The sequence below is a fragment of the Glandiceps talaboti genome, chromosome 8 (genome assembly GCF_964340395.1).
Source record: "Glandiceps talaboti chromosome 8, keGlaTala1.1, whole genome shotgun sequence".
In the NCBI taxonomy this organism is placed as follows: domain Eukaryota; kingdom Metazoa; phylum Hemichordata; class Enteropneusta; family Spengelidae; genus Glandiceps; species Glandiceps talaboti.
In genome coordinates this window covers 22,992,445-23,020,124 of record NC_135556.1, presented here as the reverse complement: position 1 = coordinate 23,020,124, position 27,680 = coordinate 22,992,445, and the positions used below count along the sequence as shown (strand labels likewise).

The 27,680-nt window shown below is 36.5% G+C and overlaps 1 protein-coding gene across 1 annotated transcript in view; it reads left to right on the top strand.

Annotated features, from left to right (window-relative positions):
* Positions 1-27,680, top strand: part of LOC144439390 (uncharacterized) — a 122,518-nt gene that overhangs the window by 83,835 nt on the left and 11,003 nt on the right. Inside the window, exons 3-5 of the mRNA XM_078128677.1 lie at positions 16,277-16,459; positions 17,105-21,533; positions 23,375-23,598. Of these exons, the coding sequence (XP_077984803.1) occupies positions 16,277-16,459; positions 17,105-21,533; positions 23,375-23,598 (4,836 nt within the window). The remainder of the gene's footprint in view (positions 1-16,276; positions 16,460-17,104; positions 21,534-23,374; positions 23,599-27,680) is intronic.

The following is a 27,680-nucleotide window of genomic DNA, read 5'->3' as shown; positions in this document are numbered from 1 at the left end:
ATGGGAATTCCACATTTTCTCTGAGACCAACAGATTTTGTTGGATTTCCAAAAGTAGAATTAAAATATATCATACAGTTTGAGGATTAGTTGTAATTGTCATTGGTATTACTGATGAGCAAAAAAAGCAAAGATAACAATTCATTAAGTGTTCCTTGTATTTTTGGTGTAGGTTGTCTAGAGGCTATGCATTTCAATCTGAAGATCTCCTTCAATGCTTGGTAGAGAGCTTCATATTCTATAAAAGTCAGGGGATAGCCTCTAGACAATGTTTTTTAGAAATACGACTTTGAATAGCCATGTGTCATTTCTATCCATCATAGTCGTAATTTAGCAATGTTTTATTTTCAGGGACCTTGAACCTGTACAAGTTGTCGTCAAGATCATTGATATTGTCAGGGCTGAAAATTTGACCTTAAATCCACAAAAAAACACATTAAAAAATGTCACACAATGACATTGGTATGACATCTATTGTCTACTTGGTACATTTTTTGCATTTTTGACAGTCTGGTCCAAAGGCTCAAAGGTCATAATTTAATGAAGTCTCCATGATAGATAATGTCTCCATTATAAGGACAATACTGTAATGCTTTACCAATCTATTTCATGTACTTGTTTTCAACAACAATAGCAACAATAATAATAACAACAACAACAACAACAACAACAACAACAACTACTTCTAGTTTGTTTTCTTAACTTTTCTTGGTTGACTAAAGAAACACCAAGTTTTCTAGTTGTCTTCTTAGAATGACATAATCCATTAATGACTGATAGTTTCTATATTTGGCAACATAAAAGTTAATCTCTTGAAAAAGTGGGGTTGAATGAATTTTATAGGCTGTACAGATGATTTACACTTTTAAAATCTTTTCCTGCACCATCAGAGACATCTTAAAGTAGTGACAAAGTCGACCAAATTTCAACATAGACGGCACTTCTAGCCATTTGTCTTTTAAATTAGCTTACAAATGATTAGTTTTATTCCTAACATGATTGAATGAAAATTTTCGGAGAGTTAATTGGTAGTTGATATTGTTTTCTTATTTTGAGGGAGAAGGGGTGTATTTGCACTAGATTACTCTGAAAACTACAACTTTATGACAAAGTGCAGTATGTCAGTTACCACCTATAGTATGTATATAAGTGCTCACTGGAAAAGGAGGGGTGGGGGACAGATAGTTAAATGTGGTGAGTTGTGTATGCATGTGAACTGTTTGTGGTGAAGTGAAGACTGCCTAACATTGTATTAGAGACATGCATATAGTATCTTGATTCAACTTTTTAGTGGGTGATCAATTTTTACTGTGCCCTCTGAAACCTTGGAAGATGGTGAAGAATCGTTTTATTTGTGTTGCACTCCATCAAAGTCATATTAAGAGGTGCTAAACTTACTAGTATTAACTTTGCTTTGCACTCACGAGGTCAGTCTCTCCTAGTTATTGAATAAGCATATACTGTATATAGTAAGTACTCATAGAGTCAAGCATAGGTAGTATCAATGTTGTGATCGATAGGAAAGGAGGCATTTACAGACACCTTTAGCCGTCATATGAATTGAAAAATGAATGGTTTTATCATCCATATTGTTCAAAATAGAATTCTCAAGGTTTTCTATCAGACAAAGCCAACCCAGTAGGGATTTCTAAAAGCCTTGTTTTTGACCGTGATAGGAAATAACTTCTCCATAGCGACTTGAAATACACATGCTGTAGTGATGTGTTGGTATTTAAGTTATGTTTACTACTAATATACAAGTTTAACGATTAGATTTCAATGTTATACAAACTGGTGGATTTAAGTTAAGAACATTGGTTTAGCTATGGTATTTTCTGGACTGAGGTGTTTGTCAATTCACGGATTATTCTATAAATATAGGCATGTCCACAGTTGAAAGGGAATTGGTATCATAGTAGGGAAGTCATCGGGAAAGCAAATGTTTGGCACACAAAAACACACATGACAAACAAGTAGGGGTGAAATAAATAGATTGCATGTATTGTACTTGGAGGCTGAAAAGAATCGGTTTGGCATGTACTGACAAAAGACTGGCATGTTTTGGTCGTGTCTTTGTGGTGCTATTCGGTCTATTTGGTATTTGTTTCTGGAGGCCATGCAAGTGTTCCTTTGACCCTAGTTAGGGACTATTTCTACATGGAGATGATCTTTTAAACAGTAAACGTTCAGCTCGAGTGCCTGGCTATGTGTTTTGTGGCTATAGGCCTGACGGATCATGACAGAGTTGGGACAACGTAGTGCCATAGGGCAAACAAAGTGTTGCCATCAAGTGTTTCAATTGCAAACGTTTAAGTACAAAACTTGAAACACTTGTAGTAATCATGTTATCATTTGTCGTTATACCACATTTCATCACAATGTTGTATATGAATCCTTTTCGATGTTTAGAGTTTGAAATATGTTCATCCACTGAATCAACTATAGGTTTCCCTTTTAGCACTACATACATCATGTATATGTGCCTGTAAGTTATAACCCATTCACACTACTGAAACTTTGTGCCATATTTGCATAATTTATGCCAACTCATTTGCATGTCTGAGATGCCCAAGAAGGGACCGGCATTATTTTATCTTAGCAAACATTTAACATAGCTAGGCCAGTATCCCTGCAGCAGAAATTCCAACCATTAGGATTCGGCACTCTTTGGTTGCTTCAAAAACATTCCATCCCTTTTGACAGTGGCCAATGAACTGATGCAGAGATCCTACAGCCTTTAGTGCAATATATTTATTTTGGTAAATAGGAGATTATTCTTCATCTGAAGGGGGTAGCATTCCATGTGCTGGGAAGGTGAATCCACCACAGAATCTTAATGTCAGTCACTATCAACCAACATAACCACGCGACAAGTCCAATCACTTCATTGTACAATATCTTTTCAGACCCTTTTCAGATCCAAGGTTGTATATTTGGATGAACTTCTGAACTTATTTATTAGTTCTGGCTTGAGAAGGAATCAATAGAACAATACACGTTTTTTTTTCTGATGTTCTGTAAAAAAACATGTAGCTGTATTGAAATGGATACAATTGTGTTTGCTGAAGTAGAGAGGGAATCAGCATAATCATGTCCAGCGAGGAGAAGACACCATACCTTGTCAGGTCAGCTTTGTCATTTGTGGGCAGAGAGCCTAAGCCAACGGGGATGGTCAATGAAAAAAAAAACGTTATCTGGTAGCTTTCATCTTATCAGGTCAGATAAGCCATAAACAAAGATGATTTGTGTTATTATAGGCCCACTTGTCATCACTTTCATTAATTAAGGTCACTTGCTACTCTACGTACCACCACCATCTCACTCCCCCACCATCTCATTCCTCCCACCACCCCTACCATCTCGCTCCCCCCCCCACCACCACCATCTTGCTCCCCCACTACCACCACCACCACCACCACCACCACCACCATCAACACCATATTTCTTTTTAACCAATAATAATTTGAGATATTAACTTCTAAATCTACATTTGCATATTGTAACCTGTATGCTTACAAATCACACATTCTCGTTATACCTGCTGGCATTGAAGAAAAAATTGGACCTTTTATATTCAGTCAATTTATGTTCTATTTAAAGCTTATGTACTAATTATTCTGACAACTTCACTTAAATAGTAACTCTAGCCAGGATGTTTGTAAGGAAATGTAAAGGAAACTGTAAACACACATCAACACGACCTGTATACATTTATACCTCTAGGCAGAGGTCAACCACATTGCATCATGGTACTAGGGCTGTCTGTAAATCAGTTCTATACATTTTTTATTGGCATATAAAGTCTTCAAATAGACATGAAAGAATGTTTGGGACTTCCTGATTTATTGAAGACCTTGCCATATTTCTGTGTGAATGATGATGATCTCTCGACTGCAGTATATGTTTCAATTATAAAAAAAAAATTAAATTGTTCTGATAACACAGGTGATATACAGAGCAAATGCAGGGTTAAATAAACATGTTGTGTTGATTTCAGTTGTAGACTTTGAACAGTTGATCTGAAAATTTTTGCCAATGTATACACCTATTTTAGTGTATTACACCATACATGATTGTGATTTGCATAGGTATGACATTGCCTGATATTAGTTTCCAGTTGACCTCTCTAAATTCCATAATACATTTGTTTTCATCCACCAGTCCAAATTATGCTCTGTTTTAAATCAACTCAGGAAAGATTACAAAGTTTCAAAAGGTTGCCAATTAGTTCCAGGTTGACCTTTCCACTCTGATGTAGTGATTTATCCATCATGCTGCTGCCACTTCCTGAAAATTTGTCTCCAGTGTGGGAGCAGGTCAAAGGTCAATGGAAGAAACAGACTTGAGTCTGAAAGATGAATGTGTTATTAATGGAGACATGTCCCTGGAACTAAATGATTTGAACTTTATAATGAGGTGTACTTGGTACAACTTCCAATTCTAAATTTAAAATAACTCGGTGTTTCTTCAAGAATTGTAAGATACTACATGAAGAAGTAAACATGAAAGTAAACAAAGGTTGTGAAAGGAAGTTACAGATATTGTTATCTTTCCAAATGGTCCACAGGTTTAATACTGTCTGTTCTCTGCCTGTGGTGTGTTCGAGAGGGTGTGATGCTGTGGTGGAGGGGGGGGGAGGGGGTCATTCATAGTATCGTAGCAGTGGGGAGTACAGAATAATGCTCTTAAAGTATACAAAAACAATTGTACCAGAAACCAACTACACGTATATTTGCTTCTCAAAATTTGCAGGTGATGAAAAATAATTCCATTCTATATACAGAAAGTTAATTAAATAAAGACAGTTGCATGTAAAATTCCATGAAATAGTTTGTGAGTGTTTAATGTGTGCAACCCCCAGGAGGTATATATGTGTAATAGGGATACTTTAATAGGCCAGGGCTATAGTTAGTCAAACCACTCTATTGAACCATGGACATAAACAAAATCTTGGCCAATTCTAAACACAGATCCGATTCTAACGAGTGATTATTTTGGGTAATTTTCAACCTTGGGCAGTCACATTTTTTGTTGATCTCAATCCGGAGTAATCTATAGAATATTTTGTTTTCTGTGAAATGTTTCAGCTAACTGTGGCTATACTAGTACTTCACAGTCATTCAGGTTTTAGCACTTAGCACTCACCAGGCGCATACTTGACATTTTTACGATCATGAACCTGAAACCGAACACTGAAAAGTCTGATACTGGGACATTAATCTTGTCTTGGCTTTAGCCAATTAATCAGCAGCTGAAGTCAAGCTGGGTTTCCTGTCAGCGTACAGTTGCAGACAGCATGTCTCACAGGTGGATGTATAGAGACGTTGTTGCCCTCTCGTCGTCATCATCGTTGTCGTAGTTTTGTGTATACCAGTTGCCAGTTGTTTCTTTCTATGAAAATACTCAATCGTTGGTTGCTTGTGTTTTTGAGAAACCAGAGAACACAGGTGAGGAAATGTATATTAGTATGATTCTACTTAAGGGGTACCTGTATTGGTTGCACTTCTCTAGTAGTGAAATGGGTGCTGATGGATCGGGAGATTACAGTCAAGCATTGTATAACGTAGACAGTGATTCTGAAGTTCAGACGTTTGTCCTCTTACATTGTTACAATCAGTTTGTAATCTGCCAGATATTTAGTGTTCAACTTCTGATGCTACAAGGAGAACCGGTAATCTGTGTGCTGTGGATAATGGTGGAAAACATATGTGCTTTAAAACAGTGTTACCAGGTATTAGATTGCCATTATTACCCCATCAATGGTGTACAATTTGCAAGCCATGTATTGAAACCACTGTTATACGAGAAGGACCTGAAATTTGTTAGTTTTAGTTTCTTAACTTGCGGATGTTGATAATTCAGGGTTTAATAGTTGGTAATGTTTCACTTCCCAAATGCTGTGTTCTGCCACGTAAATCAGTTCTTTTTTTTATAAATGGTTTGTCATACCGTAGGAGTGCAAGAAACTCAGAATGTAATCCCTTCAAATAGTTTTACTGAGATTGAATTATCAGATACCTGTATTAAAGTATGGACTAAAAGTAAGTACAGTGAGCATGTTGTTTTTCTTTGGTGGGAATTTGAGACGCACAAATCTGAGCAGTTGTTTTTTACACATTGCCAAGTACTCCTGTAGCAGATTAGTCCATTGTTGTAATTCAAATATTCGATTTGATGTGAAAATGTACCAACTCCATCTGAGATGGTTCAGTTGACTGAAAGATGGGTCTCCCAGGTTGCTAAGGTGATAAGTATGTTACTTTTGTATCATTGGTGTTGTTTGTGTCCTAGCAGCAAAACGTTTTTTCTTCATGATAATTAAAATTCTTGTTGTCTTGGATCTTTCATCAAATGAATTGTGTCTGACTTTGGCATGACAAATGAAGTCCAAACACTTTCTAGTCCAGTGAGTATTGATTATCACTATCGGAAGTGAGTCTGCTGTGGCAATACATTCGTAAGTTTAGGGTCATTGCATTTTTGGCTTTTATGGCTGCAGAAGTGAAAAGGTATATCACTCCAAAGCAGTCGATTTCATACTGTTTGTTTGACATGCACGAGCTGCAAGCAAAAAGCGATGGTACTTTGGTTTCTCTTTGCCACGCTAAAAGCATTTGTAAATTTGCCCAACCTAATTGGTTGTGTTGACAAAGACCCAGGGTCAGGAGGGGCTAACAACAAGAAGGCAATATCAGTGATAAAATCACCAATGTCAGATGAGAAAGTATGTGGTCGTTTTGCCTGGTCAATGACATTGGTATTTGTTTTCTCTGTGTGAATAGTAGAAAGTGAATTCCATCATGTAGACATCATTTTGAACGGTATTACAAACTACGGCATCTCAGTATATTTTTGTTCTGAATATTATAAAGTTCACAAATCAATCCATCATCATCCATCAACAGTATAGATATTTTCAATTTTCAAATTTCAATCAAATTTTTTTTTGTTTCCTAAATTTTGTTCACATATTACTAGTGAGATGTTGTTGTTATTTTGTATATGGATACTACCGAAATGAGGAACCTGTCTGTTGTTTTATCTTTTTACTACTCATTACATACCAGCAGTGTAAGGCTTGAATTTTACTTTCTATTGTGTATCTAAAGTCAAAAAGAAATATTAGGTTGCATTGTTTGAGTCATTTGATTCCATGCCAGCACATACCACTACCGGTTACCCTATCAACAAAGGCTTTCAAATTTTTGTTCCCATTTTGTTCAGTCAAATACTGTTAGCAAAGAACAAAGATGTCGAAATCGGTAATTTTGGGAGAATTCCTCCTCTGAAGTATTTTACTTCAACATTTCTACCATGTGAGGAGGATTCCCTGGAGCAAATTATTGGCCATTCATGCTCTGCCTAATCATCTTTGTAAGCACACCTGTGATTGGTTCAGTTATGTTTATCAAAAGGGTCAGCCATTTTGAACATTCAGACAGCAGACATGGATTCGATATGAACACATACGAAGTGAGTATATTTTAGTGAATCGTTTTTATTTTTAGAAATCTCACTGTGTAACCCATCATTCTCGGGCAAATTAAGAGAAATTAATTTAACAGTATTTTAGTGTAAGGCTGTTCTTGTATATATGTTTATTATTTTACCTGTATTGCTTAGAGATACATTTAACACAGGCAAGTATGCCTCAATTCTATTCTACACATAATGACGATATAGTGAACAATGCTTTGCTTAAAATGAAAGTGGAATTTCCCTTTCCATAAAATTTCAGTCTGGTTATTTTAGTCCAATACTCACTAAATGTGTACCAAGGCCCCCCCCCCCCCCCCTAATTCTTTTGTTTCACAGTCACTATGGTTTGATGATATCAACAACAAGGTGTGTCCTTTCATCATCATTGGCTTCAACTCAACATGTTTATTATAAATGACTCAGTACATGTTCCTTTGCTATTGTTAATACTTCATTCAAATGGTATTTTGTGTCATATATTGTTCAGTGAACAAAAATGCGCGCGGCTTACTCGATCGTTTGTATGGTTAGCCTTAAAAACATGTCTACTCAGATCCAGTGACAACTAAACGTTGTATTTTGATTCTTAGTGGCGTATAAGGACAAGTCTGCTACCAGTGTATTTGTAAGTCGTGGTAAAAATAAGGTATTTTTTTTTATCAACCTATATTTCAAAATAATGGTGACTTAATCATTGTATTATGGGTGTGTAACATATCATATTACAGTAAATTTCAGGGCCCAATTTCTACCATATAAGGACAAGATGCACAGTTTTGATTTCATGTTTGTGACAGATGTTGGTAGTTTTCATATTCACCTCCAAGTGAAATAATTATTTCTGCTGCATTGGATTTAAAAAGCAAAATATGTTTTGACTAGATTTCGTTACTGAACTTTACTATTCCGGGTAAACTTAACACTGTTTTCTATCAAAACACACTTGTGAAAAGTGCATGATCAAGGGTATTGCAATTTATTTTGTTGATTGGTTTTTAACAAGGACCCTGGCCTTGGATTAGGTACATGCTGGTCAGGTCATTGTGCAAAGATGAGGTCAGTTTAGAATTATAAGCAGGCTAGCATCTATTGGGAATAACTTTATTTTGCATACAGGAAAAACGTACTTATACTACAATTAGACATAGAGAGAATATGTCTGGTGTATAATGTCGCTCACAAAGACAGATGGCCCCAGGTATAACTTTGTCGTTAATGGTTTTTGCATCGGTCAGTCAATGGCAAGTGTTTGAATCAACAAGTGGTCACTGTTGTTATACTGGTTTTACTATGACGTACAAAGTGCAATCTTATATTGTGTGACGGGCATGGCATTATAATTCCACATGTACATGACATCCGAGTTGTGTGTTTCAAAACAAGTAGACCGCCGCTGGCCGTGAAATTTGTACTACGTCATCTGAAAACTATTTTGTGTGCAAAATGTTGGCTCTCAATGAATGAATGAGTGAATGAATGAATGAATGAGTGAATGAATGTATGGATGATTTGTTTGTTGTGGTCTGCCATTGTGGTTTCAGAAGTAAACCTTTCATTCTTTTGATATCTTAACATGCTCTGCTCAGTTACCGCTAGCCAGCTGTCTCTTCATATTTCGTCAATTCACTCATGCTTGCTTATATCCTGATTTCTAGTGTTTGGGTTTGACAACATCACACTGAGCAAATTGTACACCTTAGATGTTGGCAGTCATATATTTACAAACTACTTTCTCAGGTGTTAAAGTGGCTATAGGGATGAGGATTGGGTATTTATGTTGGATTATTAATTTATAGTACGGTTTTATCATGGCTTCCTACTTGGAATATCAATGTGAAACAACATTGACAATGTCTGTGTTTGTAACTCAATAAATTGTAAAGAGCTAAAAAAAATATGTATATAAAAAGTGTATTCTTGTACGTGTACAGTACAATAACATGAGATTTGGCATATTTAACCTTTTCCTATGTATTGAATCACTTGGTCTATGTTGTTACACGTTGATTTTTCAAGTAGGTAGCCATGGTAAAATTGTTTTATAAATTGAAAATCCAACATAAATACCCTACCGTCATCCATGTGGCCACTTTGACCCTGCAATTTAATATGTTGAAATAAAATCATAATCATTCTAGTATACCCCAACTTGTAGGTCCATATAATATGATACAGACAGTATGAGTTAGTAATCATAACGATATAAAATATTCATGATATCATCAAGAATAGAATTAAAATAAATTGAGGTAATGGTGATCACTCTGTGTGACAGTACCATAATGTAGTGTTTAAAAATGTATGCTACATGCTAATCTATACCTACAGAATGTTAAGGCTAGGGATATGTGTATCTGTTGCTGACTAGGCTAGCATCATAAGACAGTGGTGATACAAGCTGTTGTTATCTCTCTTGGTTAGATTTTAAATAACCTGAAGTGATCTCTCTAGATCATAGTGATAGCCCCCAGTTCTACCACATTATATTTCCTTTGTTTGGATCTCAGTTAATTTCCTGTTGAATGTCTACCTATGTAGGATACGAAATTCTGCAAATATTTCCCATAGAATTATCCCATGAAATGTATTGTGCATGCATGCAGAAATTCTGAGGGAAAAAACCTCGAAAAATACAGGGGAGCATGATCTTGTGTTGTGTGAACATCGGAATGGTTGTGATAATTTAAACCAAACTAGAAATGTTTATTTTGCAACAGATAGATTTGAGGTGAAAATGAAATCAAATAATGTTGGAAACAGTTTTGTGTTATTCCTATATTTATACTGTGTTCTATTGGTACATAATGTAGTCCTAATTGACCACTTCTTACTAGTAGTGTCAAATACCTCACAAAGACCTCTCCTTACCACCTCTCTTTTTTTGTAAGTGTGTCTGTCAATAAATGCACCCCATCGAATGGTTTTATGCCCACTTGTACAGGTAGGCAGTGATTTCTGGTTGAAAAGTGACTTGAGTATGCATATTTGGTTTTGGTTAAAACAGTTACTATAAAATCAACCTGTGTGGTTACATTGAAGTGGATGTTTGGTTTGGTATAAAGGGCAGATTGGTCAATATTTGTTGAGTTTGTGTACAGGGAGGGTAAAACAGAAAGATTGATGATGTCAGAGACACGTGGAAATCTGCTGTCAGTGTCAGCTATCAGATGTGGTTGTGATATAGCTAGAGGTGTCTGTCATGTCTACATTTTACATTGTGCTATTCAGGGTATTGCATTGAACCATGCAGTGTGTCAGTCTCAGTGTTGTAACAGGTTGCTGATATTGGTGATAAAGCATAAATTATTGTTGAACTTTATGTGGATGTGTAGACTTGAGAAACTGACACTGGCAAACAGCAATGACTTGTGACCCTTTCCTGTATATACATACATACATGTGTCATGTAACAGTCCATTCAATACACACACACCGCAAGTTCATTGACACTATGAAAGCATTATGTTTTGTAGATACTAAAACAACACAACACAGTGCAGTGCAGCACAGAATACCACAGCACAAAAAACACAACACAACACAACACAACACAACACAACACAACACAACACAACACAACACAACGCAACGCAACACAACACAACACAACACAGCACAGCACAACACAACACAACACAGCACAACACAACACAACACAACACATCATAAACACAACGCAACACAACACAACACAACACAACGCAATATATGGCTTCTCCACATCTATGGCTTCTTCAAAAACTGTACACATCTGGTCTAAACCTTTGTGACAAGTGTGAGAACTACACAACTGCAATACTAAATACTAGTAATCCAGGCTGGTCTGATTTCAGTTGTATTTTGTTAATGATGTACTTCATATAACTGTTCTCAGTTTCATTCAGCGATGTGACAAATTGATTCCACAGACAGTATTGTTAGCTATTCCATGCTATTTGAGAAAAAAAATGTTCATCACATCTGAAGGTGATAAATTCATTTGGCAATAACATGTCTTATGTGTTCCCAAACTGTTATCAATTTATTCCATGTATAGTTACTAGCTGTTAATTGGTTATTCCCATTAACCACAATTATCACCATTGGCTAATTTCCCCATAAAAGGGTATTGGATAGCTTGTAGTTACATAACTCTGCATAAAAATTATACAATTTTTTTTCTTTTTTTGCCAAAGTTTATCATGAAATGTATATGAGAATGAATATCCCATAATTGAGGTTGTGATACCATTACCATGTAGTGTTTGGTACTAATGAAAGTAAAAGACCCCCTGCTATGATTTGTACTGATACACATGCACTTTTCGTCTGTTTTGTCTGCAGCATTATTTTCCAATTAATTTTGGTCAGTGCAAATTAACAGTTGCATCCTGTTCCTTTGACTTTCAAATCACCAAGTCATTACCTATGCATGGCCAGAGGTAAATATGACAGCCAGCTTTTTGTGGAAAGCTAGCGACCCAACCATTATAATTTCAGTTTGTTTAGCCTTTAGTCCAAATGTTATATAATATTCTTTGCTGGGGACAATGAGAGTACATGTAGTGGCAGTGTGTTGGGCTGCCTTTGTCAGTATAGAAACGTACTAGGTTAGACAAAGAGACATAATGGCTGGCGGGGATGGGGTGTACAGGAGACTTGAAGCTGTGCAGACCTACTACTATGATCATTGTATGTGTGTAGGAATGGCCGGCACTTGGAAGCTGGTATGTATAGTTCACTGTTTTGTCATATTTTGGAGGTTTTCATGGTACTGGAGACTGATCACGGGTAATTGTTGGTCCCTGCAGGTGCATAGTGATAATAGTGGTTTGTGTATTTTGCACATCATATGAATACATTGAAGTGTCATATACTATTTAACCTGTGAATATGTGTATTTGGTACTTCACTTGATGTTGAAATTGAACTTGACTTTTAGCAACCATATTTTAGAATTCAGTGCTCAGAACTAAATATATTCCAGTACAGCTATAGTTGTGTCAGTTCACCGAAATTCTAGTACAGGTCTCACAATAGCTGACTTCTAAATTAGCATATTGGGTTGACAAGGAATTCGATAACAGGTATCTAAACATTCTAACTAAGACTTTGGTTCTATGTTTAAAAATTCAGGGTTTTTTTTGGCATGATTTGTTTCAATGTTCCGGTGTGTATTTTCATACAATGTAGACAGTTATACAGTGTAAGTTACATAGGTGACAGGTGGAACACAAAGCCATACCAACCTACATTGTTGTACTTCATGAAATATTTACACCTTACAGATTTCTGTCATTGTGGCATGCTTTAATTAGACAGAAGAAAAGAATAGTTTTTTAGAACCTTTGAAACCATTCCCACAGGTTTGAATTCCTTGGATGTATTTCATCCATGTGTTTATTTGTTTAACATGTAGGTAGGCCTTGCATCTATGGTCTCTCTAGTAAAATGCGACCCCCCCCCCCCTCCATTTTTCTTTGTTATAATTTGATGATCAATTCATTAACATGACTACTAAGCCATGTTTCCTCGTGTCAAAGAAAATTTCAATGATTCAAAAATAGATAATAACACTGTCAGATTGAATGAAATATTAATATTGAATATTTAATGCGATGTCAAGGATACATTTGTGCGAGATAATAAGATAAATGAAACTGTTTCCTGATTTTATTCATCAATAGAAATCAGTATTTGTCGATAACAAAACAAGTATATATATATTTATTTAACGTATAAATGAAAAAACATATTGCAGAGATATTTCAGCAAACATTCATATTGCAAGTAACATGACGTGTAATGTAATTGATATTTTAGTATGAATAGCTTGCTATCCTGTCAATGATGTTGAGTACAAATAGGTCATGCAAGTCATTAGCGTTGTTAGTTTTCAGTTATGTATACAATTTTACGTGACAATTTAAAAAAATATGTGCAGTATGACATGCTTAGGAATTTGGACTCAAGTATAGACAGAAACACTGATAGATTGACAACACCCACAGGTACACATATTATTGCTTACATTGTTGTTTTCCTACTGAAAACATCAGACGAATCCTGCTACTACAAATGTATCAATGCACTCTATATTATTGTATATACAATTTTCAGATACAGGTAGGGGAAAATGTATTCAAGTCGCAACATTATTATATTTTGAGCCTGTAGACGAGGAAAACAACAGTCTAAAAAATATGACGTGTCTCTGTATGATGTTACTTTACAAATACAAGACTAACCTGTGGATTATTTTATAACTTGTTAATAACACATCGGTGCCCTCAATATGCTTTACACTGTGAAGTGTTGACCATCATGGTATACATTGTGCTAGAGGGTATTTGTACTGCCATAGTATGTACTTGTGATTTGTGTGGCAAAAATCATTGAAAATTGGATGGGGGTGTGGAGGTTAAGTAGGGCTGCATACATAGAGATAGGACCATGTTGACTGTGCACTGTGTTACAGGTTCAAGTACATATATCTATTTAGGTGATAACACAGGTAAAACTACAAATGGGTAAATGTGCAGTATGTGTCAAGTTCCCATAGTGTGATAACATTAACAGATGTTATCAAAGTGTTGCCAATCAAACACTGATAACAAGAATTCAATATTGGCAGAGAAGTAGCTAGTTTTGTCATAAATAAATAATCATTTTACTTCAGTTTATATTTTTAAAATTATGATACATGTATTTTGTATTTGTATTTTGGTATTGTTACTGTATCAGAGGGTAGTTGAACATAGCTAATATTTCTAATGGTTCTGGCTGTTAAATATATCGATCAAGGCTATAGGTCCACCACTTAGATACCAGACACTGAATTAAGAATGTCAAAACTGATTTCATAATAGCCAAATGTGTTGTTTTTTTGTGACGCCCAGAACTGTTTTAATAAATTTTAATTATGTTTGCCTAAAATATCCATACACAAAAGAATCATTATCCTAGTTGAAGTTTGATGGTTTTCACAAACTCTTGGAATTATTCCATACCAAATTCTTTGTATGGTTGTTGTATGTAGCTAGGTGTATATTACAAAGAGATAACTACTAGCCATGTCATAGTATTTGGAACTAGAGTGTACTTTCAATCCATCAATCAATACAAATCATTGATGTGTTGTCTCTTCTATTCAGCCATACCCACAACCTACTGAAGTAATAATGAGAAGTGCTGGCTTCAACCATCAAATATTACTGTTATATCAATACCATCCATCAACCATAGTGCTACAAAACCACATGTCATCTCACCAATACATTCTTTCCATAGATGTTATAAAATTTTATTGGACATCAAGAATGATTTTACCAATGATTACCCATTCATTGGAAGTTTGGAATACAGGTTTTAAATGGTAATTCGATTAGGCACTGTTGGCCCAGACATGAAAACGAGAGACATTGTGTAATTATAGGCAGGCAAGCAGTCAGGGGGGTTCTTTCGTAGTTTGGTTGACTAGTTACAGACCACCTTATGAAAGGGAAACTTTTAAGAGTCTGTTCATGCAAGGGATATAAGTGTACACCAATAATTGCATTCTATGCATGGATGCAGGTATCAATAGCAGTATTATGCTTATACAATCATGGTGGCTTCCAGATTCTCTTCGTACTATCAAATATTGGAAGTATCAGTTCGTGTATTCTTCCTCTGTGCTGACAGAGTTATCGCAGATGTCGGTACCTTGGTAGAACTCTGCCTGGTTTTCAATGTCATCGTATGAAGCCATCTCAATTCAGAAATGTGATGTGTTCTCATATGCACTATAACTGATTTCAATACATATGTATGCCAAAAGATATCAGACTGTCTTTGTGTCCTGTAAACAGTGGACTTATTTGATCAAAAGACTTTAATTATCGTGATTGACACCAGATCTGTTAAATATCATTGGTATTGATCATCACCAGTTTACCTGAACTCTTACTAATCTGATCATTAATCTAAAAATCAAACCATTCTTCTGCCTCATTATTTAGTTTATGATGTCAATGTAACAGCTGCTTTATTCTCATTAATTACACTACTTGTTCCATTTATTTGGTATTTTCCAATTTCACAAATATTCAATGTCTGACATCAAAGACAGACATGGTTTAATTGATCATTATGACTGCTGAAATATTTGTTTCATCAACAGAGTTTGTTTTCACCTTGATATTGAAATAACGGTTGTTTCCATGACAGTAAATTCATGCTGACATTTAGCATGCAAATTTTCTTTCTGTCTCAAATGAGGCCAGTAATCAGTCAATCAATCAATCAATCAATCAATCAAATAATTAAATGTGTTAATCAATAAATCAATCACTATTGGAATGTATACCTCCATCTGTCATAAAGTATTCTGTCTGCCAAAATTCCCTTTGTACTGAACTCACTATGGGTTTCATTGTGACTGGTCATTTTATGAATTTGAGACTGAAAATGGAAATTTTCCAGTCCAGCAGCCTTCACTGCTATGTGAGTTAGAGGTTTGAGAGAGGTGTTCTGTGGCCATGGAAAGAGAGAGATGTTTTGTAGCCATGGAAACTGTCATCCATGATCATGAAATCAAATAAAGTACAACCATCAATGAACTTGACATTGTGCATTGTCTCAGTGCTTAGTGTAAATTTATGGTTTCAACTGTCAACATCTATATTTTGTGTTTGTTAAGTTCTACCTATTCTAACAATTCTCTCCTTTCAGTGTACAGGGGATCAGTCAGTATAGTGTTCTACTGATTCAGCATTCACAATCCATGTTGTTATATTAAGTTCAAGATTTTCTAACAATTGTTTGTCTTCTGTGTACAGGGGATCAACAGATATTGAAACCAGTCCCAAGTCTTCAGAGTTCTTAAGGAGAGTACAAGAACTTCGGGAAAAAGAGCAGGAGAACCGTGCTATGTTATCATCCCAACAACCCACAATTGTAGGGGGTAGAGTTGGTGGTTTTGGTGCTAGTGGAGTTAAAATGAGGCTGAAGAGAAATGACCAGTAAGTATATACATCAACTCACAGTTAGGGGGGGGAGCTAAGGGAGGGAAGGAATATCAATCCACAGTTGTAGGGGAACAGCTGGGGGGAGGGGGTTAGAGTGGGTGCTAGTGGAGTTAAAATGAGGCTGAAAAGAAATGACCAGTAAATATATGCATCAACTCACAGTTATGGGGGGGGGGGGGGAGCTAAGGGTGGGAATATCAATCCACAGTTGTAGGGGAACAGCTGGGGGAGGGGCGAGGGGGTTAGAGTGGGTGCTATTGGAGATAAAATGAGGCTGAAAAGAATGATTAGTAAGTGTACATCATATAGTTCTAGGGGGTAGCAGAAGGGGGGTACAGATAATTTCACCAAGACAAGTTAGTGAAAATCAAATTTCAAGCAAGATAACTGTGACTTCCAATTTCATTGAAAACTAAATGTTATGAACACAATTTAGTATTATCACACTGTATATATGTTTGTTTGTTTGTTTGTTAAATAAAAGTAAAACCATTTGAAATGCTGTTGTTTTTTGGCAGTGCAAAGATGATATCAAGAAATAATGGTTTTATAGTTGAAAAGAGTCCAAACTGAGTTAGTTGTTCCTGTAGATAGAAATAAAGAGTAATTATTAATATAAATCTTTGTTTCATTTTGTAGACCACAAGAGCCATACAGACCAAAGTCTTGGCATCACAGTCACGAGGGTCACAAACAGAACCAGGAGGCAGCAAGAAACCAGAATCATGAAGAAGAGTATAGAAGGAGGTATCAACCGCCTGAGAACCACAGCAGCAGGACACATTGGCAAGACAGAGATATAACCCCAGCCCAGTCTGTAACTAGCTTGATTAGCTTCAGGGGACAACAACAACAACAACAGCAACAACAACAACCATCCTCTTCTCAACGTGGATTTGTGAAACTAAGAACTCATGCTTACGATGACATGACTCAGAAAGCTACAACTAACACTTACCAGTATACACCGAGAGATAATGACTTTAGGATTACACATTCTGCCTTTGAGCAAGAAAGAAAACCAGAGTACTATGGACAGATACACAGTAGAGACTTTGAAAAAAATAACAGAAATGACTTTCATGAACCCAACAGGGAACAGAAGTGGAAAAAGGATTATCATGTGAAACCACAAACCTTTAGGGACCACGATTGGACCAAAAAAGAGGACAGCTTTGTCCACAGAGTGGACCGCAACAGAGAAATGAAAGCCATTCCCGTGCAACTTGTGCATGCACAACCACTGACGGCTGAGGTTCAGCCAGTGCAAAAACAATACAGAGTTGAAGTGAATATTGATTCACAAAAACAGTCACCAAGTGTTTCCGATGTCAAATCTCCTCCAACTACTAATTTTGGACAGTCACAGGATATTATTAGAAGGAACAGTGGGCCACATGAAACTATTAAAAGGAGCTCACTCACATACATGATTTCACCAACATCATCACAGTCAAAAATTCAAGAACCACAATTCACATATGAGCAGTACTCGCCACCAGAAAAGCAAGAATATAAATCACCACCACCGCCCATTTCACCAACACGAAGAGAAATGTCTCCTCCAATCCCACCACAGAGGGATTCAAGTATGAAAATCCGATTACATTCACATGATAAATCGCCGTCATGGCCCGTGTCAGCTGAGGGTAGTAAGACTTTTATATCAGAGAGGGATGTTCACCCTACACATGTACATGCACACACGTGGACCCCAAGTACTTATCCACAAGTAACCCCATCAAAGTCTGCAGAACATGTTAATACAGACTTGCAGCCTTTTCAAGGATACAAGGGGCAAGTCAGAACACTGCCAGATTCAGCAAAGCAGCCACACACTCAGACTTTTGCAAGTCAGGTGCATTTAGAGAAAGAGCCACAAACGGGGAAAACTGCATACCATCCAGTGTATCAGTCTGAGTCAGGTGGCTATTTTATAGATGGCAAACATTACAAGTACCCACCTTCATCCAAGTTTGAGGTACACACAGCCACAGTGTACCTTGTAGAAATGGACGAACCTTTGAAAGCAGAGGTGTTAGAGAAACCCATGGAAGTTGAACCGAAATTCACAAAGCCTTACGATTACACACAGAAATACAATGTGCCTTCACCTCCGACAAGAGATGTCCCCTTAGAAAGACAAGAATTGAACCCAGAAATGGTAAACGCAAACAGACCAACTCCAGTAGGAAGTAGGGACACTTCACCTGACAAGTTTTCACCTGAAAGGTTCCAATCACCATCATCGCTGAATAGCACAATGAAGAGTGCAGGGAGTGCTGAAGATATGATCAAGAAGTATGAGTCATTGTTAGAGAGGAACCTCGTTGAACAAGGTTATGAGAGCCATTCACAGTCTCTGAAAGGGACTCTAAACCAGGAAGTTATGGTCAGACCACAAAGTGTTGAACCAGAGAAGACAACAAGTGTACCATTGCAGCCCAAGGCTGAACATAGTTACACTCGTCGCTCAAGCAGAGACCGACCAAGAAACTTAGAAAATATAGTAACCAATAGTCCAAACATGCAAGAACCTATAGTATCAGGAAGAGAGCAAGAACTTGTCAATGGATACAAAGAGGATCACAAACAAGGACGTCCACGCCATCCTGATGGCAAAGGTGAAGCTGGGGTTGATGTTTGGAGACAAGATATAACCCATCTAGATGATGAAAAAGCTTCATCGCTTAAAAGATGGTGGAAAAGTCCAGGCGACTACCAGATCACCCCAGGTATGGGCACAGGTGTCTCCAAAAGACATGCTATCAGTCCTACTGAAGAAACAGTCAAAAGGTTTGAGAATACCCTGAATGTGCAGGGAAGTGCTAAAGACATAGGACTGTCAGAAACTGATCTTAGCAATGATAGTAAAGAAGAATTGTCTAAGAAGACATCATATCCTAAACTTGCTGATGCACAAAAACAGTCTACATTTACAAAGTTAAAGGAGCAGCATACGCCAAAACTTAGTACCAGTAAACCTTCTATTTTTGAAATTGAAGAAGATAATCCGTTCAGACGAGAATTCCAATATCAGCAATATGACGCATCTGTTCAAGAACAGGGCAAAGTTGAATCTAAATATCCAGTTGTTATGTCACCGACCCTGAGAGACAGCCAGACACAATTCAGTGATAAGTACAAACATGGTGAACCCATTGCATTACAGAAGAAGAAAGAAAAAGAAAGGAGCAAAGATGATTCACTGAGTAGACAAAATCTTAAGAGTCCAGCATCACCCACTGGTACAAACACCTCCATTCTTTCAAATCTTCAGAAAGAGCAGGCAGGTTACGCCAGCATCAAAAATCTGTCATCAAAAGTGAAAAACAAAGAAGAGTTCCTGAAAGAATCAAAAGAGCCTGAGCTGCCTACAGTGCACAAGGCAAAGAGGGAGGCCTTCTTCAGTAACTTGAGTCCCTCACAGGATGAGAGATTACCAGCACCTGATGTCATTCCTCATAATGTTTCCCAAGGCTCAAGCAAGGATACATCTCCTCCACACACAGAGGCTACATACAAGCAGTTTGATGAGGAACACAGCAAGAGTGCCAGTATGTTTGTACGATCACCCTCTGCAGAAGTGAACAAATGGTACGACCATGTCAAAGGTGATGACTCTCGACATTCAAGGTCAATGTCATATGCTTATGATCCAACCTCACCTAGCAGAACCTACCAAGGAGGAATGGAGAAACCACTCAGTGACATTGATGAAGAATGGTCTCATGGAAACAGAAGGAACTCAAGACGACAAAGTTCAGACCCAAAAAGGAGAACATCAGATCCTCGAAGGTCATCAGATCCAAGGAGAACTTCAGACCCTAGACGAATATCAGATCCAAAAAGAAGAGAATCTGATCCCAAAACCTTGTCAGATCCAGAAAAAATGTTCCAGAGGTCAGTTGGGATAGAAGGTGTTAGAAGGAATGAAGATGCACAGAGACCAAAATTAGCAAACCATGACAGGCAGTATCGTACATCTGATCCATACAGAGAAGAGTATGGAAGTAAACAAAATATTTCAGATCCAAAGAAAGAACGGCAACACTCTGATGCCAAAAAGGAGCACAAAAAGTCTGATCCAAAAATGGAACGCATTGCAGATCATAGACATTCAAAATCCGATTCTGAAAAATACCACAAAACTTCAGCATCGGAGCAGTGGCGCAAACGTTCAGATCCGACAAGTCGAAATAAAAAGAGGCAACCATCAGATCCAGAAGAGAAAAGAAAAATGAGGGAAGCTTTGCTGTCATTTTACAGTAGCAAAACAGGCTGTTATGCTCATGGTCCTGGACCTCTTAGTGCCCATCCGAGACTTGAAACAGCTGAAAGTTTATCATCTTTGGCAAGTTCAACTAAACAGACGGGTTACGTCGACAGAAGTAAAGTAGAAGTAGCCATTATGAGGTCTGAACCACCTAAGAGAAGTTATAGCACTTCATCGTTTAGACGTGATAGTGATACCAGTGGTCAGTCATTGCCAAGAACACGGTCAGAAGTTGTTCGTCCAAATTCCTTGCCACCAAATAACTACTCACAGAATGATATCAAAAACCAGACATCATATGGAAGTTTTGCTTCACAAAGAGACTCTATGTCATCAGCGTCATCACACAGAGATAGACCGAGCAGTGGAGGTTCACCAACATCATCACTGGCAGGTAGCAAACACAAATCTCCACATCAATCACAGGAATCTATCCTAGGAAAGGCCCAGAGAAGACACCATAGGTTGCAATCTGATAGTCAAAGTGCCAAGCTTCCAGCAAATACCAGTAGTTATGTCGACAAAACAGCATCACTACCAGCAGCTGGGAGAACTGGCAGAGGTCCACCAGTAAAAGTGTCAAGCACACAAGCCATTTTGAAACTGTATTCCAACAACAGCTTCAAGGACAGGGCAATTTCACCACAGTTTCAGAAAACAGAACCATCAGCAATGCGTCAGGCAAGCACCTCCACTCCGAACCAACCCTTATCTGGCAATAAGGAGAAAGCAGCAACTCTTCCAATGTCCTTCAGGAATGCAGATCAGAATACCAACGACGCTACTAGCTCAGTAAGTAATTGGTCAGCCAATGTGGATCACTTCACACCACCACGGAAGTCAAGTCAGACTTACCAGAAAGCTGCCTTTGCACAGACCGTACCACCACCCATCCAAGTCAGCACCACTCCCACTAAGGTTAATTGTCATCATTCATTCCTATCCATCCTTTCCTTCCATTTACTTCCAACAATCACATACACCATGATGTTTCACTAGCATTCATACCTCCCTGTGTTGTAACCACCAATCTGTCTACCAATACCATTGATAACAAATCATAACTAGTCATAACAAGTTGTAACTTAGTCTATCATAACAAGTTTTTATCATTGATTACAAATTGTAACTAGTCACATCAAGTTGTAACTGGTATAACAAATTGTAACTAGTCATAACACACTGTAACTAGTCACAATAAGTTCTAACCGTATTAACAAATTGTAACCAGTCACAACACACTGTAACTAGTCACAAGTTCTAACCGTATTAACAAATTGTAACCAGTCACAACACACTGTAACTAGTCACAACAAGTTGTAACCAGGTGTACCCTGGTATAACAAATTGTAACTAGTTGTAACACACTGTAACTAGTCACAACAAGTTGTAACCCGGTATAACCTGGTATAACAAATTGTAACTTGTTGTAACACACTGTAACTAGTCACAACAAGTTGTAACCCGGTATAGCAAATTGTAACCAGTCACAACATGTTATAACCAGGCATAACAATCATAGCCACTTTAAATACTCCATAATATAACCCATCAAAAGTGATACTAAACTTAGAAATTCACAGTGCTTACATGATAATTTTACAAGGTAAAATAACCCTTTTTTCAATATTTTTGTCAGAATGACTAACATAGTCATGGTGTCATAGCCATGTGTCAGTCTTAATATCTCCAGCTATCCAAAACAACTGTCTTGTGAGCTAGATATAGAAAGATGACAATTGTCTAGGTTACCTTAACCAATCTAGTGCTGTTCTTCATTGAATCTTTAAGATAACATTGGCATATCCAGACTTAAGTTAACCATGTGAACCTTACACTCATCATGTGTGTTAGAACTGAGTGTTAGACTAACAGTAACACAAATAGTTTTAGTTGTCTACCCATATCATAACTACATCATATGGATGTTGAACCTCTTCCATACTCCCTCCCAGTACTATCCAAACACATTATTCCCAACTGTGCCATGGAATGAGGAAAGGACCCTTTTGACTGAATTGAAAGTGATCCTTCTCTCTCATTCCATAGTCCATTTTGTGATGTCTACCTTGTGTATCCTAACAAACATCTCTAAATACACACAGGTGGTGTATATTACAAAGCTAGTGTCCTTGGCAACCATGAAAACATTTCAAAATTTATACGTTTGTTTTGTCATGTTGTGAATATACCATAAAAAAGAAAATCAACTTCTTCTTTTTTTGACTGATTTAACAAATTTGAGAAATAAGTACAGTGATTCTATAGAGAATGTGTGTCAAAATATATTATATTGTCTTGTGTCTGATCTAAGGTTGAGGTCAAATAATAAATATTTCATCTCTGTTTCCAACAACTGGTGTGCTTCTTTTCACATGCATGCATGGCTTGTTAGCGATAGAAAATAATCAGCTATTGTTTCACAAAAAATAAAAGGAAAAACTGTGAACGGTTCGTTAATTTCCTGTTTCCTCCAAGATAAAAGAAATATTTTCATTCTGCATTGTCATTGGATTACATTACCAAACATATGTTTGTATGTGTAATCAATGTATTAGCCTAATCCCTATGCTATGAACAAATAAACTTAAAGGTTTTCAACAACTGTACTGTGTGCATTCTATGTGTTGTAGGTCCAACATGGAGCAGTGCTAGTAACGCTGGTCAACTCTGAAAGTAATTCTGATGACGATGAACGTGAAGAGACAAGAGAAGCACAGCTAACTAGACAGGAGAGTATCAAAGCATACAACAGACACGCTGATCCTAAAATCTTCAAGTTTCCACCATCACAAACACTTGAAGACACACAACCACCACCACTACCCAAATCACCAGAGGAAATAGATACATCCTGGTAAGTATTCTCAAGGCCTTTTGTTGATGTGTGGCTGTGTATGTGTATGTGTAGTCTTCTGATATGTGGTAACCTCAACAAAGTGTCTGGTTTATGTAGGTATGATTACTGTAGCTGTTTTTCTGTGTGTCTGTCCAACACTAGCATGTTGTGTTTAGTCTATCCCTACATGTGTCAAAACTATGCTATCTAAACTTGGCAAACCACACTTTTTTTATGCATAACCATGAACGCAAATAAACAACATAGATATGTTCCTATCAGTCTAGAATATCTTTTTCCCATCAAGGCTGACTTTCCAGTACGATGAAATTAGTCAATGGTATCTTTTACCACAGAACTTCCTGTTGTAACAATCTCCTGTGGAGTACAATGGACAACTGATTTTTAGTAAGAGTAGAATTTCTACCTTTATTTCCGACCTTTAAGTGATAAGTAATCCTTTGTTTTCAAAAGGTGAGCTTACAGAGAAACTGACCTAACCAGCTAAGAATGTTGTGTATGTAATCATGATAATCAGCCAGTAAAATGAATGCAAACAAGATGTGTCAACATGAAAATATTTATATCAAAACTCATGAGGTAGTGAGGTGACAGTTTGGTTTTCTTAATATAATACATGTCAACTGTATTTACCGTAGTATCTAATGTATTTTTTTAAAAATCAATTGCACTTAAGTTATAATGTACAAAATTTGGAAAAAATTTAAATCATATATGGTAAGTCTCAGGCAGCGTAGATCCCACAACATTTGAAATCTAAGGTTGTATTCATACAGCATTACAATCATACTGAAGTTAAAAAACGCATCCATCCACACAACAAAATTAAAATTAAAATAAATTAAAATAAATTAAAATTAGAATTAAAATTGTTTGATCAGATGGGCTTTCATAGTTTAAATAACTTCATACACCTACCATTTATTTGAAAGCATTTACCCTAAGAGAACAAGGGAATAATGTTGAAAATTCATTTAGTGAACTTTATGTTATGTCAATAAAAATGTCTCTGAAACATGAAGAAATTTGTTGAATATAGATATGTATATTAAATTATCCAATGAATTGTCAGAAGGAAATGAATAATTTTGACTTACAGTTGTAAAATAAACAGTCTCTCAAACTCTGCACAAAGGTAAATTTTAACTTGTTTATTTCATTGATTTAAAAATTGTTATTAATATTCGGGGCTTTGATATAAAATAGTGTAGACAGTCCAAGATGTGCAATCAGATTTTAGTGCCACTAAAGGTATTCTACTGATGACTGTAACACGTGTTATAAACTATCTGTGTATCTACCACCAACTAGTTGATTAGCTATACCACACACACAACAGTCAAATAAATAACTCCCAGATTGTAAGCAAGACACACCAAAAAACCTTGCCTATGACCATGTATGTCCAACCTATATCCCCTTGGTTGCCACACTGTAGTGAGTCAATGGAATTTCACTCTTTTTCCCTTTGCTTGTATCTGGAATGTTCCGCTGCATCGGAAGTCACTTTTCCTGCCACTTCCACTTGTGGTGGCCTCCTACATGTAAGTCAACCAAGGGATTTAGCACTACCGGCAAACTTACAGTAAATCTTTTTCATGTGGATGTCATTTTCATAATGATTTAAGTTTTCAGTTCAGAGGCAATGACTTCACTGCCCTCTCTTTAACACCCCATAGACAGGGATAGACAAAAATACCTACAAAGATCAAAACATGATCATATATCAGAATTTATTTATTTCACTTTAACTTGTAATTTGTTGCTCTGTTGGCCTCAAGACGTACATCAAAATCTTATACTTAGAGATACAGAGAAATATCGATAGACAGTAGAAAGAACTGACGTTTTGATATTAAATCTCAAGATATACATCCAAAATCTTATAGACTGTGGATGCAGAGGAATATGAGTAGACAGTGTAAAGGACTCTGTTTGATATCTTGTTAAGTCTTCTAAATCTCATGTGTATGATGGAAGCATTAGATTACACCCAGTTAATTGACATCAGGAAAAAATCCCTGAATACCAGTCTTACAAAAATTAGATACAGTAAAGATCATCACATAGGAAATATAACAGCTGCAATTGAAATCGATGAACTAGTTACTGAACCGAGATTCATTCTACTCCAATCACTTCCAGACGACTAAATCAGTTGGAATCTCAGTTATCCATATGTTTATTCACATCTCTAGAGGCCCATAGTTGCTTCCATTTAATTTTAAGACCATCTAATTGAACTTCAAGTTGACAATGTCAAGAACATACAAACACACATGACCTTAAACTCAGTGGAATAGTGTATATTAAACACTGAACATAACATTTAGTCATTAAATGGTGCTTTATTAGTCTGAGACAACACAATTTGATTGAATTTATTGTTTGGCCTTGATGTCTCCATTGCTTTATAGCTGTAGATAGCATTACCATATCTCATTCACATCAAAAGAATATCAGCTTCACAAACAACATCATAAAGAAAATCAAACTGTAGGACACATAAACAAAATAAACAAGTTGATTTCAACTGCTGTTTACACACTATAAATAGGCACTAGTTCAGTTTACTTTCAAAACATAATATTTTAATGATTAAGAGGTGGCCAGGGTTACTAAATCCATTCTGATTGGCTTAGGCATTGAGTCACCTGATTTGAATCATTTATCACATGGTCAGTGTGTCATGTTTGATTGGGTAGTGGATGGTGACATCATCAGGATGTTAATTCCATTCCTATCTGTCATCAGCCCGTGTGTTTTAATATAGTCTTAGCTAGTGAGCGAGGAACTTTAGTCAACAATATATGTACATGATAGAAACTAGCCTCTGGTCACAGTTCTTCTAACTAAATAGGATACAGCATTTGTTGTCTTCCTGAAGGATTTCTCCAGCATTTTCAACCTGAGGTAAGAGTTTTAATTTTCACAGTTTCATAAAATTGCTGTGATCAGTGAAAAGGGGAGGTGTCATATGTTTGTATTAGAAAGGTCACAGTATTTATAATTACACAGCAAACTAAATTACTTTGACGTCACCTTGATAATATCACTATTTGATAATATTACTACATTATGACAAACTTTTGGGGTAATATTTCATTTTTAACAAAGAGAAATATTGAAATAATTATAGGTGTATGCAAGGCTAGTTCTTACAAGCACCAGTTTCTGTTATGTTTGTCAGTCTATCAACCTACGCTGTCAAAACATACACACACACACACTTGTCAGAAGTAACTACTGAATACCCTGTTAAGGGTCCCTTCATATTAACTGACAACAACTCAAGTAATTACAGAACATTCTGAGATTAGAATTCCTTTGTTTTATGTTGGAAAACAAGCTCCATTTAGAGTTTCCAATTAACAGAAAATTTGCATTTGTAAAGACAAAAGACTGGAAATGAAATATAGGGCTGTCTTCATCCTGCTATTGTTACTCCTAATTATACATTGTTAAGAGTGATTACGTAAAAGTGCTATAGGCATTGAGTTGAAAAAGAGTACATTGTCCAAAGACAGAGTTAAAAACAACTTTATTTTATGTATATTTGAGGAGTAAATATCATTTAATGCAAGGTAAACAAACACATGCTGATGTGAATTTAGTTAATGTATGACTAAAATTAACTCTTGTGACCATGGCTGTTTTAAAAATACAATTACCAGAAAATACTGATTACAAATATATGTAACTTATGAATAGTTGTGTACGTAACGTAACAATAACATTGTTAAATATGAATTTTTTTGATCTAGTCATTTATACCCTGGGACTTAATCTTTTATAAACAATGTTTGTACGGCACCCAACTTTGCAATGGTCTGATAAGTTCTCAAATGAGTGATTTCATTTGACCCATAGCCAGCTATATCTCAAACTGATATCCACTCTGTATTGTAATTGGCACACAGTACAATTGAAAGAAGTCATAACTTTTGTGTAATACTGCCAAGGGTTTGGTCACACACCACAGGAAATTGAATTCTCCAATTACATGTCAAATATTAATTTCCATCAACTGTTTTGTACAGTTCACTGATAGGTGTCATAACCAAGAAATATGATTCATG